The sequence below is a fragment of the Lycorma delicatula genome, chromosome 4 (genome assembly GCF_047948215.1).
Source record: "Lycorma delicatula isolate Av1 chromosome 4, ASM4794821v1, whole genome shotgun sequence".
Lineage (NCBI taxonomy): Eukaryota > Metazoa > Arthropoda > Insecta > Hemiptera > Fulgoridae > Lycorma > Lycorma delicatula.
The window spans coordinates 114,635,526-114,656,090 of NC_134458.1; the positions used below are offsets into that span (position 1 = coordinate 114,635,526).

Genomic DNA, 20,565 nt, shown 5'->3' on the forward strand with positions numbered 1-20,565 from the left:
TCTTGAACTGTTTTTTCCGCCTCGGTTACCCGTTTCTTGTCAGTTTTTTTTTTTAATTTTTACGTTATTAAGAACCGGTTTGATTCCAAGATGCTGTAGAACTTTCCACTTGCTAATTTTTCCAATATTAGATGTTGACACTGCATCATGTACTCCAAACACAAGTGTTTCCTTTTCCACAAAAATATTTTTTGGCAACCGGTTCCAAATTATGTGGTTTGAGAGACTAGTTGGAGTCCTGCGTCTGACCATGAAGACATTTTTTTAACAAATCTTCATTAGATAAACTTTGAAATTTTGGCTTTGTAGCTTGAAGAACAGGCAGACATTGGGAGAGAAATTTTGTGCGAGTAAGAATAGTTTTTACTTGCACATTTGCCAGTTTTACTGGCAAATTTTAGCTTCGTTGTTTGCAAAACAGCTGTGATATATTTTTTTTTAAGTCGTAAAAAATGTATTTGTTAATATGCAGTTATGAATCTTATATTAAATGACTTAGAAAATATTGAAAAATAAACTGAGAAAAAATTCCAAAAAACAATTTTTTTGAGCCCTTACCGGTTACGACTGACCTTAATAATACTATAACAAATGATTAATTTTTACCAAAGACAATTAATTAATAATTACACAAATTAATATGAAAAATAGTTTTTTATAATGAAGTCTGATCAAATTTTTATCACTGGATTACAAACTGCTACCTCCATACAGAAATTAAATAATCTTTTTGAATTGAATTTTTTAACGAATTGTATTTATTCCTTTCATTTTTTTTTTCTTTTTAATTTTTTAATGAAATTTAATTTATATTCTAAATTAAATAGCGTAATATTAAAGAATTAATAGTTAAGTAATTTTTTATGAAGTTTTTTTATTCGATCGTTACTTTTTTGTATTTAAAATGTAGCCAGTCTCTATCTGTTACAGAGATTTATTATTCCATCCGATGAATTTTGGTGAATTCATCAACCACATTCATATTCAAATTACAATTTCCTATAACTTTTTACGCACATATGTACGTCATTTTTAGCACTTCAGTTTCATCTATCATTTTCCATTCCTGAATAAATCTGTATGTGAGCATTTATTAGCCAGTTAATTTTCATCTTTAAAATTCAGTTTAATGTTTTAATGGAAATATTGAGTGTGTGTGTGTGTGTGGGGTGTGTGTGTGTGTGTGTGTGTGTGTGTGTGTGTGTTTTGTGCTGATGAACGTTCTCTCCTTCTCTAGCACTGATTGAGCTTAGGGCTAGTGTTATCAACTTATTCAACTGTTAGCTTGTGATTAATAATTCGTCAATTGTCAGTAATCTCTTATAGATTTACTATTAAATCATCTACAACTAATTTGACACATATTGTTGAACTGTTATTTTGTATTACATAATATTGTAATATGTAATACATTTAACACAGATATAAATAAACAAGTCTCTTAAATATAAAAATGAACAAACCTCCTCAGTTCAGTGTTTTTTTGTTTTTTTTTTTTTAAATATGCAATATAAGTAATAATTTTTTAATGATTACAATTTTAACTTTTTAAAATTGAGCCCAAACGAAAGACAATAGAACGAGTTGCAACATAATAAAACCGACCTTTAATTTGGCGTCAGTTCGAAATGTTTAAGAAGAAATTAAAAAGTATGGTTTTTATTATTTTTAGTGCAGATTTTTTAAGAAGGTTATTTTTTTATGTTTTATGTAACACCGCTTGTATAAAAAAACAATATGTAAATAGTAATACAATAAACAAGAATTTTTTGCCTTAATAATAATAAGAAGAAGAAAATGAAATTAGAAAAAATGCATAAAGATTATGTCCCAGCGTAAGGTAAGACTCCTCTTTGGAAGAGGGAATATATATTATATAGCTGTCTCACGAAGAATTGGGAAGAATTTCAGGCCATCTTCTGCAAGTGAGAATAAAGAAAAAAGGCTTATCATAAAGGGTTCGGAAACGCTTCGTTTTCGGGTGCGAAAAAATGTCGGCCTGATTTCTGCTCGAAAAGTAAAATGAAGCCATACTGAAATTTTCAGAAGTTAAATTAAGGAGTAAATTTGATAATTTCATATGTTTATTGACCTGAAAAATAGAATAAGAAATGTCCTAGTAATTTTTGAAAAAAAGATATTGTAAAACAGAAAAAAACCGGTGTCTGTCGCAAAACAAACTTTTTAGATTTGATGTAATTTACACATATTTTAATTTTAAATCAAAACAAGTGTCATTTGAATATTAAAGAAATATTTTAAATTAAAATTAGTTATTAAAAATGAATACGAGTATATAAAAATGTATTGTAAACTAAGATTGCAGCAGTTGTTCATGATATACTCGTTCACTATCTCATCACCATCTGGTGCTCTGTCTTGCGGCAGGTCCCTTACGCCACCGCTCTGTCCATTCATTTTTCTCCTGAGGCTTCTCCTTCGTCCCCTTGTATTTTCCAATATTTACCTCATGTATTAATTTCATCCTTCTTCTTTCTCCTTCTACTACCTTTTATAATGCATTTGTCAAGATTCCAACCATTCCTCTAATCACATTCCTTAACCAGTTCCTTTTCTTTCTTGTACTTCCCGCATAAGTGCTTTTTCTTCTTTAATCCTGTTAATTACTTCCTTATTCCCTGTTTTATCAACCATCTTATTTCTCCCTCCTTCTCCAGATACACATCTCAAAAGCCTCAATCCAGTCCTCTTCCTCTTCTTCTTCATCGTCCATGTTTCATTCCAATACAAGCCACTCCATACATAGCGTTTGGCTAACTTCTTCCTCAACTTCAGACCTTTACTTCATAGTAATTCCCTCTTCTTACTGAAGTCTTCTTTTGCTATCGCTATCCTTCCTTTTTATTTCATTCCTTCAGTTCTCTTTCACGGAAACATCTGTAAGTTTTTACTTAGTTAGTTATCTGTTTATGAATTACAATATTTTCTCTCTCGTTTTGATCTGTTTTATTTTTAATAAGAATTAAGTTTCTTAAACTTTTCTTCGTGTTTAGTTGACGTTACTTGCGTATATTTTATCAAAATTAAATTCTCTACAAATTTTGTTACAAATTTTTATTTGTTTACTTGCAATTTAACAAAGTTATACGTCAACTCTAAAAAATTGTGTTCTGTGACACCAAGTTTGTGTTTTACAATAATTTTTTTCAAAAATTACAAGAGATACAGTTCTGGAAGTTGTTTAATTCAATTTTTTTTGGGTCAGAAAATATATGAAACCATAAAATTTATCTCTTAATTTAAGTTCTAAGAATTTCAGTATAGCTTCATTTTACCCTTGGAGTAGAAACAGGGGGAAATTTTTCGCAAGCTATAATATATATATGTGTGTGTGTGTGTGTTTCTTTACTTTCATTTTAGTTATTTCAAACATGAATGATTAATTTAAATATTAAAAAGTAAACTCAAAAATGTGTAAAATAATGGGAAACGTCTTATTAGGCTGTGGATGAATCTCTAATTAAAAATATGATTAAATAATTCACGCTGGTGCAAGCGATGGAATAATAACTTTTAGAAGAAATATATTAACAGGTTCATTGTCTTGGAAACAGCAGTTCACAACAGCTTAGTAGTCTTATGTTATTGTCTTATCATTTCGAGCTTCTCCAGATCAGTTAATATTGCAATTATTTTAAAAATAAATTGTTCTAAATGCCTCTTTAATAATAGTTGGCGTTAAATAACTAATTTCTTCTTTTTTTTTTTTAAGCTATCAAAATGAACATCCCTTTTGAAAGTAATTGTTTTTAACTGAAAGAACTAGTAAAATGGCCGATTACAGAAAAACCATTAGTTTAAAAAAAAAAAAAAAACATATTGGGCGACGATAAAAAAATAGTATACTGAATTCTGAAAAGGTAATTGACGTTTGTAACTGAACATTCTGGAGGTGGAAAGACGCTAGCCGCTGTTGGTAGATATTGTTACCATGATGCTACTTCAGATTGCCCCTGTGCATAGAACTGCATAAAATCACATAGAGCCTTCTTTCGTTGTCCGTAAAACACGCAACTCCTATCCTAGCCTGTAGGTTCTTCGACTCATTTCCTCCCTTACACACTTTTTCTTCTCTACTAGTCATCAAGCGCTAGTTTTACATTTGAGCTGTGATATCTCAGCCTTTTCAATTATTAATCACTTTTGTTAAATGTGTAAAATTTAATTATTAAATCGTAAAACAACATATTTTTTTTAGTACATTTGCTTGTTTTACACTACGTAAATTCGATTTATCATAAAAATTAGCAAAAATAGGTTAGTTTCTTTTACTGAAATGTAATTATATACATTTATAGAAAATTATTAAGAAACAAACCAAGATCATGTTCAGTTTACTATTACTATGAAGCAAGTTATTGAATTACAAATTCATCGGGAAAGTTGAGGCATGGTGATTAGTATGATTAAAACAAGAATGGTGAAACCAAGCACACAATGTTAATATTGTAACGTTTTTATTTTGTTTGATTTATATACAACAATACAATTAAAATCAAATTAATAATAAAATAAAATAATAAATACAAAATCAAAATAAAATAATAATAAAATCAAATCAATACAATTAATCAAATGTATTTATATACATTTGATTTAAATAAAACAATAATAACATTACAATATTTCTTGTCAGCGTAAACATTATTAATTTTGTTTATAAATAACTGTTGGTGACGTTTCTGGTTTGCTATTATTTTAACTGGTAAGTTATTATACGTGTATTTTAGATAATGTTTTGTGTTTTGTTTTAACCCACCAAAATAAAGGGAAATTTATTTCAATTTTAACGCAATGTAATGCACATTGTGTAATATTTACATCACATTTTAATGGATATGTATTATATTACAAGTTTGAGTTGACAAGGTTAAAATATAGTTAAGTAGGGTGGTTGGTTATGTGATGACGTAAAAGCATTTTAGGGAAATTGAGCATGAGTATTTACAGGAAAATGCTGTATTACTATCTTTATTATTATTACCATCATATCTACAAAGAATAATTATTTGATTATACTTGTCCTAAACATATTTTATTTAAACAAATTACACTGAAATTTTGTGATTGTGATGTAATATATATTTTATAGTGACTTATTTTTTCGAAATAGTTTTATTTTTGGGGGAAGCTATAATCATTTGACTACTGTAATGCCTTTTTCCTTATTATTAAACTAGTAAGCTTAAAGTAACACTTTAAACCCTGTGATGTTGTACAGCTTATAAAAAAAAAATATATGTCAAAGGATATAAAAAGGATACACGCATGTGATCTTAATCCATCTAAAATTTTATACTAATGTCGTTAATTATTTAGGTTAATATTTAAAATTAAATAATTTTTTGAATTCAAGATATTTAAATTTATGCTTGACATTTTATTTTTATTGAATAGTTATTATTTTTCTAATCAGATAATCTATTTTCTGTGTACATTTGTTAACTATTTTGTTTTCTTTTAAATTTTTGATTAAACATTTTCCAACTTCTCTTAAAAAGACATAAAAAATAATAATAATATAAAAAATAATGTAAATTCAGTAAAACTAAAATCATTAATGAAAAAGTTGTTATAGAATGATAATTAAAATTTGATAATATAAATGAAAGTTTAATATTGTAAATAAAATTTAAATAAGGCGATTATTAAATTTAATGTAAGTAACAGTTTTATATAGTTAATTCTAACTTATATTCCTATAGCTCATTAACGTCTATTTGGAAACTTTCCTTATTTAAAATACTGTATCACATGGAAGGTAACTAACTCATACTGTTTTTTTTTTTTTTTCTATCAGAAGTTACTAACTTTTTCTATTGAAACTTAATAGAATATGTTTGTTAAATTGCAGTTTTTGTTTTTTTGTTATACTTTATAAGTTTATTTTATTATATTATTTTGTTTTACTTACTGAAACAGCATCACAGGATTTCTCTTTTTTTCTAAATTACGGAAAAAACGTTTTATAAAATTTTGTTATTTTTTAAGCTTTTTATAGATTTGTAGCATTCCTTTACCCATTACAAACAAATTTTATTTAATATTTCAGCTACATTATTTATCCTTATTTCACATTAAAAAAATTAACTATAACTTAGTTTATTGATGACGAAATAGATCTAATTATAATTTTTATGCCATTTTCAGTAGCAAAATAAGTGATTTATTAAATTATTAGAAAATTAATAGTTAAAAATTACAATTACAAGATTAATTAGTTAATATTTCATTTTTGACTGAGTATTTTAATTAGTTTTACTGTTTTTAAACATATATTTATCAATTTTCACTGTTTCAAGATTTCAATGGAACTTAGTTATCAAATTTTATATTTATTTTTAAAACATGTTCTAAAAAGGAAATTTGCTTTGATTAATTTTTTTAATGATGCTGTTTTACAAAATGTAACTATGACATTAAATTAATTTGTCTCCTACTGAAAAAAAAACAAATTCAAAGGATTTTTATATGGGGTTATCGTCACTGTCAGGCAACACCTGTAGAATCTGCAAATGAGAAGTACTTTGTTCAGGATTAAACTTGGATGATAACAATCTTTTCTGTCTTTCTTTCCTACATAAAAAGTGTTTTTCCAAATGTTAGTGAATTTTTTATTTCCTTGAACTAAAGCATTTTATTGTTTGTATCATTATTTTAAGGAGGGCAAATACATACTGTAATCGAGCAATATATAATATAAATATTGTTGAATATTTATTGAATAGTAAATATTGTTGAATAATAATATTCTTGAATCCTGTACCTTTTTTCACTGTTTAATGATAGATGATGTTTACGACATGTGAAAAAAAATTTTAATCCCTGATCAGATTCAAATTATAACCTTTTGGATGTATCACAAAGATGCGACTACTCTACCACAAACCTCAGAATATATATCTATACAATTATATGTTAATAGCAGAAATGATTTTTATGTTTGGAAGTTTTTTTTATATTATATAAGTTAAAGATATAATTATCAGTTTTCAGTTTTAATTATGGTTTTAAATTTTTTTGAGAAGAAATTAAATCCGCATAAAGTTTTTATTAAATAAATAAATGGGCTTATTGATTTCAGGCTATCACCAAAACAATTGCTTCACCATTTTTTATTTCATAATTTACTTTAATGTTGTACTGTATATAAATGTTCACTTACTTTGCTTTCAGTATGAATACAAATTTGATGTTGCCAGGCAGATATTTGTTAAAGTTTGTAAAATTTTTGAAACTATTATGATGTAAAATTCTTCATTAAAGATTCCTAGTAAAATTAATTTAAATGCGCAATGAGTTCAAATGAAAAAAGTATATATTGTTACATAAATATAAGCTCATAAATTAGAATTATTAATAAAAAATATTAAAAATAAAGCAAGCTATTTATCATTTTAGTATGAAAGTATACTTAATGATTTATTTTGTGTATAGTCATACCTTGAAAATAACTACAAATTTATGAAGTCACATTGAATTGTTTGAACCTATAAGACTGCAATTTTTTTTTTTGTTCTCCTTAACCATAAGTAATCATGTAGTAGTTAAAATGTATGCTGAAGAATAAAATGTGGTTTGTCCCTTTATATTGTTTTATCAGTTTTAGGATATATTTAGTGTAATTATTATTATTATTATTATTATTACTACTACTTCTTTGTTTGTCATTGTAGTAGAATAATAGATAAAGTTGAGTAATTTCTAGATGTAGAAATGGTTAACTAGATGTTGAATGGTTTCTTTGTAAGTTATATAAGTCTAGAAGCTTTTGTAATTTAGTAATTCTGAAGTTCTGTGCCTAATGGTCTGATTTTTTCATTAAATATAATAAATATGTTAAGCTCTTTAAAACAAAAATCAACTTATTAATTAATCAAATTGTCCATGTTCCTAAAAATCTTTCTCAAATGCAACAGAAGAGAAAGGTATGTATTTAATTTAACAAAATATTAACAATATCCTTATTGAATGTACATGTAAGGAATGACAGGATGGGGCCAAGTGCCCAGAAAGAAATCAGATGTAACCATAAAAATAAAAATAATTTACAAAATTACCCACTGTGTATAACAAAAAAAGAAAAATATAACTAATTTTCATTAAAAAAAAAGTAAAAAAAAATCTTTATTAACTTTAATTGTAGCATTATTTTATAAACTTATAATACAAAATTAATTTCTGTAACAATAACTGTAAATATATATTTTAAAAATTTTAACATTTCAAAAAGAGCATTACTTTAACAATAACCGCCAACAACCAATTTTTAATATTTCTATTAAATGACTTTACGTTGTTACAGTGCAGTGTAAAGTCTATTTAAATATTTCTATTGTTTATAATAATAACTTATTTATATCTATTTAGATTTCAAGACTTCGTTTATTAACTTGGACAAGGGTACTCATTACTTGGTGGTACTCATTTCAAAATTTTACCTTGTTATTACCTGTTCATTTCTGAGACATCCAATCACATGACTTCATCCAGGTTCCATACTTTTCTCTATATGTTTCATTCTTCTCACTTAATGCTACACGCTTGGTTCTTATTTCACAAATATAGAAGTTTGTATTACCTTACATAAAACATTTTTTTTTGCAATTTTTCTATCAGACTTTCTGATTTTTTTTTTAATAATATATTATTTCTCTTTTATTTGGTTTTTTTTTTATTTTAACATTCTGCTACATAAGTTTACTTGGTTTTTTTGTGTTGATAATTACTTTTTATAGCTTTAAAATTTATCTTGATACATGTATTAATTATTTAATGGTATGGAGATACATACCATTCAATACAATGGCATCTGTTAGCAAGATACAGAACAATGTAAATGAAAAATTACTGGAAAGTAGTTTTGAAAGAGCTACTGAACAATTTATTATGATGTTATTGATACTTTAAGAATAGAAAAATGTTTTAAGGTTGAAATAAATTGCGCGCGCGTGTGTGTGTCTATACATATAATAAAATGATAACTAGGGGTGCATGCATCATGCAAAAACTACAGGATAGGTTTTAATAAAATTTTATAGATTTACACCTTAGAGGCTTGGTCATTATCTCCAATTAGAATTATCACAGTATTCCTAGTGGGGGATACTAAAGATATTCAGTAAAGGAAAAGAAGTTTTAAATCTGTAAAAAAATTAAAAAGCACGACTCCACATATTAGCAAGTCCCGTTTCACCCAAAATGGGCGACTCATTTCGACCCACCAGCGCAACGTGCTCTCTTATTTTTCTTAGCCTTACATACCGAGCTGATAGGATTTGTTCAGAATGATACTGAGACGTACGTTTTCTAACAATTTTTAATCGCTCATTTCGCGAGGATGGAGATTCTTGTTTCATACTATCCTCCATCCAGCGAGCTTTTTCGATTTTCACGTTAAAACCTTTAACCGATTTGCTTACGTGATCGAACATACTGTCAAAAACTCATATGATTTTTAAACATAGGCTATATCCGGTAACGTAAGCATTCCAACGCGGGGTCATACATCTAAACTGGTTCAGCCGTTGTGATGCTACGGTGAAACAAACATACATACATTCTAAATACATTACACTCCTTTTTGAGCAGTTGTATAAAAATTAATCGTTTTACTTCATTATATCTCTATTACCATGGTAAAAGAAAAAATCTCTGAGTTCAGATCTATTCAATATTTTATTATCATTAATTTTTTTTCAGGGTTGGTTATACATTAATTTTATTTTCTTATTATTGAAGTAGCTGAATTTTTGTTTTGGTCTTCACCTCCTGGATTTCTACTTTTCTTTATAAACCGGGCACCTGATCTCGCAGAGTGATACCCATGAAAATTGACGCAGACAGTGGGATCTCTCTACGGATCATCCGGATGCAATGGGTCACCACGTACATAGATCTTTTGTCGAATAGCCGTGACGATTGTAGGTCGTTGACAGTTTCAACAAACAGTCCCGTATCAGTTTTTCTTGTATCTTTTATAGGTCATCCTACTTCTGTAATCCCTCGAGCTATAACGAAAGGACTAATTTACTAAACTCCCCATTTTTCTTCTTTATTACCAGATATTTTGACATCGCTTCGCTACCCTTCGGTTGAAACTTAGTTCGATCCGTCTTTTCAATAACACCGAACTCAACTTTCTTCCTTCGCTTCTATTACGAAGACAAAGGCCTTCCGAAAACGATAGTTTGTATGAGCACTCTCTGCCACAGAAATTGTAGAAGTAGATATTTCCATAAAAAAAAGTGACGCCAGTCAATATGGCGTCACTACAAGTTAAACAGAGAGGTGGTTGGGTATACCCTGGATCACTGATCTTGTCTGGGTTCCTCCCAGACCGTGGGAGTCAGCCAGGCCATGGGAGTCGTTTTGTGGGAGTCAGCCGTCTCCCACAAAATTAACCCGGGCCGGAGATCAGGTACTTCCTGACTCGCTATACCGACATCCTATGGCTTTCACGTAGCAGTAAGAGCTGCGATACCCTTACCTATGGGATATTCCCTGCCAGGAGCCGAAATGACTGACTCACGCTGAGCGGCGCAAGACTTCGGCGGAGCAACCTCACATCAGCGCCCAATGTCGGCAAAAACAGACCACGGTCGTGCCTCCCGCCCCCGCATCATGCAGCGAAACCAAGAAGCACAACTACGACCAGCTTGGACAGCTCGGGAGCGCCAATCCCGTACTCCACATGGAGCTTGTGAGCAATACCACTGCCTTGTTGACTGATGTAAATAAAAGTACAAAAGTACCATGTCGTTTCCCGCCCCGGATGTGTGGGTAGATTTAACTGCACGGACGCGAGGTTGGATTTTATTCAGAAAATTATTATTTCTTTTTCTTCGGGGTTACGGGCATCGAATAATTAGAGCATTATTCCTTTCCCCCCCCCCAAAAAAATGAAAAAAGATGCAAAAACTTTCCCACCCTGATATTAAGAATTAATAACTATTAAAACATCTTTGAAAATAAAATATATTAAAAACTTAGAAAATCTTGGTTTTAAAACATATTACGTTGTTAATCGCTTAGGTTTTCCCTAAGGCCATCCCTTCTCACTTCTTTTCTTCATCCTCCTAACGGTCTCCACCTCTGATTAACAGAGAGTCTGCGGCTTCGGACTATGCCATCACGTACTTTCTCGGATAAGGAAGGTCTGTTGAACGTTAATACACGCGAAGCAGAAAGAAAAACCATTTCTCCTCATTGTCAACCTTCGGCATTGAATCACACCTTGAATTGACAATTCCTCCACTATTCCATTTTCCGTTCAATTAAGAAAATCGCGGCTAAAAAAATTCCCTCTCGATGAATTAAAGTTGCTATGAGATTATACAAGCACGGGAAACTCACCGATCTTCTTCAACCCTTGAAGTTTTTGAGAATGACTATGATTCTGAAACTATTTTCAACGTTTTCGACGTACAGATCGTTAAAAGTCTTTCATATTTCCTTCACAGCACCACCAGATCAGCTTGTGATTACCCGGGCAATCAAGACTGAGCTGACTTTACCGAAATTACTATTCTCTCTCGTAACTACAAGATGTTTTGGTCTGGACGCATTATTGTTGAAAAAATCCTGACGACTTCCCAACTCCCAGATAAAATTTAATTTTATCTGTGCCCTTAATCCGTTTCCATTTCGCTTCTGGCGAATCGGCTGATTCTAAACGAGTGTATTTACGCGCACCCTCTACTACGTTTAGTTGATCGAAATTCTGTATGAATTTGGGCAATTTCTGCACTGATTCCAGGCACTAAAGCTTTCAGGCCTCCCATGCACGACATACATGGGCACCTTACCACATGGTTACTATCGCAAGGGGAATGCGGACAACAGAATGGTCTCTGTTAAACTTGTCATCACATCGACCCTGGCCGCCACGTTACCAGTTCTAAAAATGGTGTGAGTCTGTATCCAAAATCGTTTTGTAACAAACATGATCTACGGGTGATCAAGAAGTTTATAGTGCCCTGAAGATGGAAGCAGGTCGAGATTATTTTTACCAATAACAATGTCCGAAAAATACTTGGAGTCCCGTTAGCCAGCTATTTTTATTGTACTTATATACTTATATACAGCTGTTACCGCCCTGGACATAAAGCGTAGGTGGTATGTTCCACACGAGAGGATGTGTGTTCCGGATACCTCAGGGCATTACTTTTTTTTTTTTTTTACATTGTAAATAAATTTTTTTAATTAGATTAAATTAGCACATTTAGCAAACTTTTATGAGTTTTTTATTTGTCTCTCGAAATGAGGTTATCAAAAGTTAAAAAAATATTCCTTCTAGAAAGAGAAGTAACCTTTCTTACTATTCAGACTGCTATAAGAATGAGAATATTTCGGTCCCCTGAAACAGTTGAAGTGCGTGATTTCAGTTAGCTGCTGACCGAGAGCGTTGCACCCAGACTTGGAACTGTAGTTTTGTCTATAGCAGAAGTATATTAGAGCTTTTACGTCAAAAAATGAGGAAAACAGAGGAAAGAGAGCTTTTTAGGCTTTAATTGTTTTAATTAGTATTATTCTCACAATCATGAGGATAACAAACACTGTGGGATCCAGGGGACAGAGCCTCATGGCTAGATGGGAAGGGCGAGCGAAGCGAGCTCTGACCGCCTAATGTATGTATGTATATATATATGTTTAATACATTTTCTAACACATAAGCATGCAATAAAACTAATATGTTTTGTAACTTTAGATGTAGTGTATTTCTGATACTATATACTCGTATGTTTTCTTCTTTTATGTGTCATATTATTATTAATAATATAATACAGTGTTGTCTTAATGTTATTATGTAGAAATTCTGATTAAGCATGATTTGCTGACTATATAATATAATAAACTGTACTATTATTTATATAATATTCTTATGCATATGTTTGTAATAGTTAAAAATGTTTAGTAACCATATTAAAAGTGCATTAGAAGTAAATTATTTTTGCTTCTTATGTATTTTCTCATCTCTGTTAGTAGCTATTAACAAAACTGTATTTTTCAGAGAAGATGTAAGTTGCCATTTTGAATAATATTGAATTAAGAAAATTTGAATTGTGATAGAGGATTATTGGTTTGTTAAGAGTCATGGATATTTCAAATGCAATGGTGGGCATAGGCTGCTGAGTAGATTGTTCCTATTATATTGTGCTTTATATACATAACATCTTAGAAAATGCAGATATAACAGTTCTCTTAGCATTAAAACTGGTATATTGAAGTAATATTTTATTTCTGGGGAATTTTCGATTTTAATGATACCTCTTTTTAAGTTAATTAAATGTTATTTTTAAGTAAAAATAGAAAAGTAAATAAAAGTGAATGTCTAATGCATGGGTAAACGTTGCATGCCTTGCATGCTTATAAATGTAACCACTGTGTTTTTTTTAAATAATCTTCACTTTTACATTATATTAAAAAAATTAACTGGTTTATTTTATTTAAATCTCAATTAAATTCTTAATTTCATAGTATACAACAATTAATGTAAATTGAAAAAATTAACAATTTTAAAATACGAGATCTGTTCAAAAAATAACCACACATTTAATTAACATTGTTAATTTCGCCCCAACAGAGAATTTAGTGACGGGCAGTTGGCAGCATTGTGTTCCGCATAACCTCCTTTGTAACCACATGTTCTTGAATTCTTGATATCTCGTTTAGTTTTTCGTGTTATTGTTATTTGAGTGGAACTTGTTTACGTGTTAGTAGCGATTTTTGTAATATGCGTTTTTCAGGAACAACGATACAACGTAAAATTTTGCGTGAAACTGGGGAAAACTTTCACAGAAACGTTTAAATTTTTTAAATAAGCGTACGGAGTGATAATCTGGGTTGTACACAATATTACGAATGGTTTTCACGATTTAAACTTTTAAAAGCGAAGTCGACCAGGAAGGCCTTCGACTTCAACTGATGACACCCACGTTCAGAAAATCAATGATCTGGTGCGTTCAAATCGCCGGTTGACTGTCAGAGAACTTGCAGAAGAGGTTAGCATCTCAATTGGATCATACGATACCATTTTGACTGAAAAATTTAACATGCATCTAGTTGCAGTAAAGTTCGTTCCTCGTTTGATCACCGAACAGCAGAAAAAACATCAAGTGGATGTTAGTCGGCAACTTCTTGAACAAGCCAATGACAATGAAATATTCATGTAAAGTATCATAACGGGAGACAAAAACTAGGTTTACGGCTACGACATTAAGACAAAAGTTCAATCATCACAATGGATTGATAAAGGATCTCCACGCTCCAGAAAAGCACGTCAGTCTCCATCCAATGTCAAAGTGATACTCACTGTGTTTTTTTCGATTTTAATGGAATTATGCTTTTTGAATTCTTGCCTCAAAGTGAAATAGTGAGCCGTGCGTACTATCAAACCGTTCTACAAAGGTTACGTGAAAATCGGTTTTATGCCAAAAATCAGATGACTGTTTTCCCTTAGCCTCACTACTCGCCATACCTGGCCCCTTGCGATTTTTTTCTTATTTCCGAAATTAAAATCAGAGATGAAGGACACCGTTTTGAGACTATTCATGACATTAAAGCAAATTTATCACAGACCTTAAAGACCATTTCAAATAAAGCTATCCAGGACTGCTTCGAGAAGTGGAACACCGCTGGGAAAAGTGTGTGAATACGGTTGGGTTAAAGTTCGGTTATTTTCTGAACAGACCTCATATGGTAGAATATAACTCATTTAATAATTAATCTTTTAAAAAAATAATAATATTTCGTTATTTTATCATTTTCAGCATGTGATATGAATGTTCATAAACGATGCGAAGAAAGCGTGCCAAATTTATGTGGTTGTGATCATACCGAACGTAGAGGTCGTATTGAGTTAAAAATCACTTGTGTTGGTAGCAAACTTACAATTGAAGGTAAGGTTTTTAAGCTGTTAAAAAAAAATTGTTATTGCTAGTGTCTATAGTTGTAAGCACACTTATTGTAGTATAATTAGGAGCTTTTCATTTGGAAGGTTGACAGATCAAGAAAACTCAACTGTTATAGTTAAATTGCAATACTATCAGTTCTGTCTCCCTTTCAAAGATATATGAGTTTTATCAAAATAATCAGAGATTTTCATCACATACATTATTTAAATGAATATATTATATTTTCAGATTACTAATTTTAAACATTTATTTTTTGAGTCGCCATAGATATATTTTTAATATTAAAAAATTTGAAAAAGAGATCTTTAATTCAGCTGGAATTCGAAATCACGGCAGTTAAATAAGAAAGCAGCAACTACACATTATATTAAATTACCTGAAAAAAGTTTAATTTTTTTTTACAATTCGTTCTGAATTTTTTCTAGAAAATTACGAATACAGGACAAAATTTTTATTTCAAATACTTTAACATTTTTATTTCTCAGGAATAAAGCTAGCATAGCTATACAAAGGGGAAAGTATGGTGAACATGTCAAAAACGGGTATCGGGTTTTTTTTTCAAAAGTTTACGTTTTCGTACGTATGCACATTATTTATGTAAGTCGCACCGTTTTTGGTTTTATATCTCAGGACTGGCCAAACTGATTTTCTTCATATTTGGCTCAACTTTTATTATATGGAACGTTGATCAATTTAATTGTTTTTTCAAAGTTCATTAATCGGCGGAGTTGAGGAAAATCGCAAAAAAAACAATTTCAATTTTCTTCTGAGGCATTTAGAGAGAATTTTATTAAAGGAAATTTGTTACCTACAATTTATACAAAAATAATAAAAAAATTCTTATTCTAAAAAAATCAGCCATCCAAATTTGAAATGATTTTTTGTTATTTTGCGTCATCTCCCTTCAGTTTAAATACCTATCTACAATTTTTTGAAAGTTTATACTTCATATGTAGAAACACTCATTAAGAAATGTCTACAATTTTTTTAAATTAAGACCCCGGGCCTAAAATGCAGAAATGTTTTTTGAAAATTTTCTTTTTCTTATCCTGACTGTTATTGAATGGGTTATTACATTTAGAGAAAACTTTAAGCTAATTTGCTAAGCTTAACATATATATGAATATTTTTAGAAAAATGTAAAAATTTATTCCTCACCTATAAGAAATACATATTCTGTTTTTTGTATTTAGACTCAAGCTCTTTTAATTTTTATTATTAATTAATAGCCAGGAAATTCATGCAATTGTTTGCCCAGCTTTTTTATTTTAAAAATGTGAAATGAAAATTAAAGATATAAAAGATGGGACTAACTGCAATAAGATGTCAGAAGCATTATTCAATAATAGAATTCTGTTAAGCTAAAAAATAGGAAAAGATGTGAAGTTCAAGAAAAAATTATTGTCAAACCAGTATTGTTATATAACACAAATATATAACACATAATATATTTTCTAACTAATCTACAATATGGATTTTAATTTCTACTGCTGTATTTTTGAATAATATGCCGCCTTGGTTCAATACCTCTGTTAGGTTTAATTATTCTAAATATTTTATTATTCGCTGGTTCATTCAAACAAATAAAAGTCTTTATTTTGTTTATGATATAGATTATTTTTGTTATATACTTTGAACTTGTAATTTATATATTTAATTTATTATTATAGTAATAAACACATGATAAGTCTTTCAAGAATGGAATAAGACTTTCTAAACTAGTGTTCATTCATTTTTTAGGAGCAAGTTGGACTTAATCTACATGGAACTCTATAGACAATTCCATCTTCAACTGTATGCAAAAAAATGAAATCAAAACACATTCTCTCAAACTTAGTTTTTTATTTGATCATTTTCTACTACATGAACTTTCTCTTATATTTCAATATAAATTATATTTCTTACATACAGCTCTATGCCTGAACATATTTATATTGAGGCAATGTTTTCTGTAAACCATTTACTTACTAGATCTCAACGAAAAATATGTGATGAACAAAATATATAGGAACTTATTTTTAGATATTAAATAGTATTCTTAATAGTGTATCGTATCTTACAGAATTCATTCTCTAGAATTCGTTGCAGGATAAAAACAATATGTCTCGTATTAAAATGAGATCAATATAAACAAAAAGGAATCGATCAATTAACCCACATTGTTATTTGATTTACTTTTAATCAAAAACACAAAGGACTTTATCCATATTTGACTTGTCCTTAGTCTTTGACCGATCCAGTATGGTCAAAGTCACATGTATTTTCGATTGAGTAATGATGTGGGTTACTTAGTTAAATACAATCTTGGAACCTAAAAACATTTATACCAATCTAATAGAACAGCAATAGTAATCGTTGTACTTTTATTTATGCTCTTTAATTTCTTCAATGTTTAATACTGCTTACCTTGATTAGCTGCATTCTTTCGTCTCTTGTTGACGCGTTTCGAAACCACTCAATTGTCAATACTTATTGTATTGATATTTTGTATTTCCGTTAATTTAATTTTCATTTGTTATTTGCAGATTTTTAATGATAGCTAAGGTTTCATCCTTCAGAGAGGGTTGTAAATAGCATAATTTTTAAATATTAGATAAATCATCTCTATTATGTACTAAATCAATAAATATATTAAAATAGTGCTTCCACTCTAATACATTACTTCTAAATAAAGGTATATTAATTGGTTGTAATTGTGTTTGTTTATACTCTGTATTTGAACTAAATTTTGATTAGATGATGTTTGACTATTATTTATTAAATTTTGCAATTTGTACTCTAGTACAGAAGTCTTTTTTGACTTGTGTACGATCCAAAGCTAAAACCTCATCAAAATATTCCAATTCAATTTCTGATTGAATGGTATCATATTTGCTTTGCAATTCAAGACAATTTCTTATTTCAATTTTTAAGGTGGGAATATCACCTTGTGAAGGATCATAATTGTGAGTAAATGTGCCACTCCTAGTTATAGCGATCTTTACTAACCCCCTTTGTCTGATTAATTGTTTCCTATCCATAATAATAGTAATAACTTAAATTAACAATGTGAATTATTAACAAAGTAAATTAAATATGAAATGAATCAAATGTTATTAGATAAATGATGAGACAGTGTAAATTAAATGTAATAATAAATTAAAAAGATATTACGTAAATGATATTGTAGATCAAATTGCTGCAAGCCCTTTTATTGCGGTAATTTGTTGAACATTAAGAATTTTGAAAATTTTAGATTACATTCACAATTCTGAAAGATCAAGATGATGATTCTAAACAATTTCAGATTTTATCCGCAGTTCTGGAAAACTAAAAATGATGATTCTTCAAAGTTGCAGATTATACCCACAGCCAGATGACCAAAATGTTGAATAATATGCCACCTTGGTTCAGTACCTCGGTTAGGTTTAATTATTCTAAATATTTTATTATTTGCTGGTTCTTTCAAATAAATAAAAGTCTTTATTTCATTTGTAATATAAATTATTTTTATTATAATCTTTGAACTTGTAATTCATACATATAACATTATTGTATTAATTAATTATATAGTCATACTAAACACATGTTGATTGTTTGAAGAATAGAACAAGACTGACTAATAGAGCATTAGGCAAATTCATTTAATAAGAGTAACAAAAAAAGTGAGAATTTATAAAGAGTAAAAGAAAGAATGAAAATTTATAGAGTAAGAAAAAAGTGAAAAATTTTTATTTTTACAAATAAAAAAGGAGGAAATGAAACCTGAGTCTTAACTATAATTAAACTAATTATTTAATAAATTACCAAAACCAGTGAAAGTAAGTAGTATCTTACTTTAATTTGGAATAGCATATTCGGAGGTACCTGCATCTTCAGTTTCTTTTGTAATACCTACTTTTCAGTAAGAAGATAAATACAAGATATTTTAGCATATTATATTTAAACAGCCATATTAATTTTGATAATATTCAGATAAGATTAATTGAAAAATATTATATTATTCCTTTCATCATTCTGGTTGTTATTGCCAACTTTTTTTCTCTATTAATTTAAATAAGATTTTCTCTTTATATTCAGTTTTTAAATTCATAGATGTTTACAACAATAAATTCATAAACAAATTATAAAAAAAAAAATAATGTTTCAACTCTAATAAGTAAAGATAACATGAAAATAGCATTTTAAAAGTACAAATAGAATAACAGAGAATATAAAAAATGAAATGTATGGTAAAAATAAATACACTGTAGCATTTAGTTATCTAACTTTATTATAAAATAATACAATAATCAATAAGAATACAAATGACATTTATAAAACAAAATGTGATCAGTAGTGGTACATCTATATTGGAAAAACAAATATTTATAATACTGTTTAATAAATATATAATGAATGAGAGGATTTAAATGTAATCAGTCTAATGTAGCATACCATTTATATAAAAAATAAACACAATAATGGAAGAACACGTGACATTTAAATTAATTTTAGAAAAAAATACTATATATAAATATTAAAAGAAATATGAATTTATATAGAAAGAATATTTTATATGAATTGAATACTTTAAGTGGTCAATAACAATCAAACCAAAAGCAGTAATAGCAATTAAATTGACTCAAATAATAACTGCATTTGGGCCTTCACAAAGTTGACACGGCTATTTTAAATTATATGACAAAATCTTTGATAAGTACTACACAAAGAACTGTGGATGGACATACCTAAGAAAGTACTGTTCCTAAATTAAATTAAGGTAAGATATTTTTTAATTTTGTATTTTATAAACCACTTTTGTATTCTGCATTACATAATATTACATTAGTAAAAATTTTGGATCAGATTTCGTATTCGTAAATAAAACGTGTAACATTTTGATTTTTATTAGCTATTGATTAATTAAAATTACTTGTTAATTTGAAACAGTACTTAAAATATGACCAGTACTGTTATAAGAAAAGCATAATTTACTATGTGGCATGAGAACTCAGTTCTCACCTGTAGGGTTGCAAGGTGGAGGCCACCATCCATAAAAACTAATTAAATTATAAGATGAAAGAAGCAAAGCAAAGCCCACTCCATTTTTGAGTGCAGTCTATCTGCCTGCTCTTGACAACATGGATTACCATTATTAATATTCTAAACCTTAATTGGTGTCAAATTGAATATTCTGGTATTATATGTCATTGAGGGCTAATTTCTGTCCATGGTGTGAGAAACTTTGATCTGTTTTAGAACATAAATCCACAGCCAAATATACAACCATGTCGAATATTGCCCAAATTTAGTCCTTTCTTTAGAAAAGGTTCAGTCAGAGTATATAGTATGTATTTGAAATATATGCTATATTTATGAAGATAAAAGCATAAATTTACCTTTTAGTTAAAAAAAAAGAATAATAAAAATAATAAATAGCCAATCATTGATAAGTATGAAAATATCAGAAGTAACCAATATTTATTAGTTAGGTTAATTATGAAGATAATTAGCAGTTGTAACAGCTGTGTTCATGATGTTTCAAAACCAGACTTTTATTATCAATTTAAAAGTATAATTACTTATAATTGTATTTTAATTTCTTTGTAAATTAGTGTACTTTTGTCACTAAGTCACTATTATTGATACTATCTCAGAAATCTAAGTA

General features: G+C 29.0%; 1 protein-coding gene across 1 annotated transcript in view; it reads left to right on the forward strand.

The window, feature by feature from the left end:
* The window catches only part of LOC142323771 (protein kinase C, brain isozyme-like), an 883,957-nt gene that overhangs the window by 818,175 nt on the left and 45,217 nt on the right, over positions 1-20,565 (forward strand). The window contains exon 5 of the mRNA XM_075363963.1: positions 14,793-14,921. Within this exon, the coding sequence (XP_075220078.1) occupies positions 14,793-14,921 (129 nt within the window). The remainder of the gene's footprint in view (positions 1-14,792; positions 14,922-20,565) is intronic.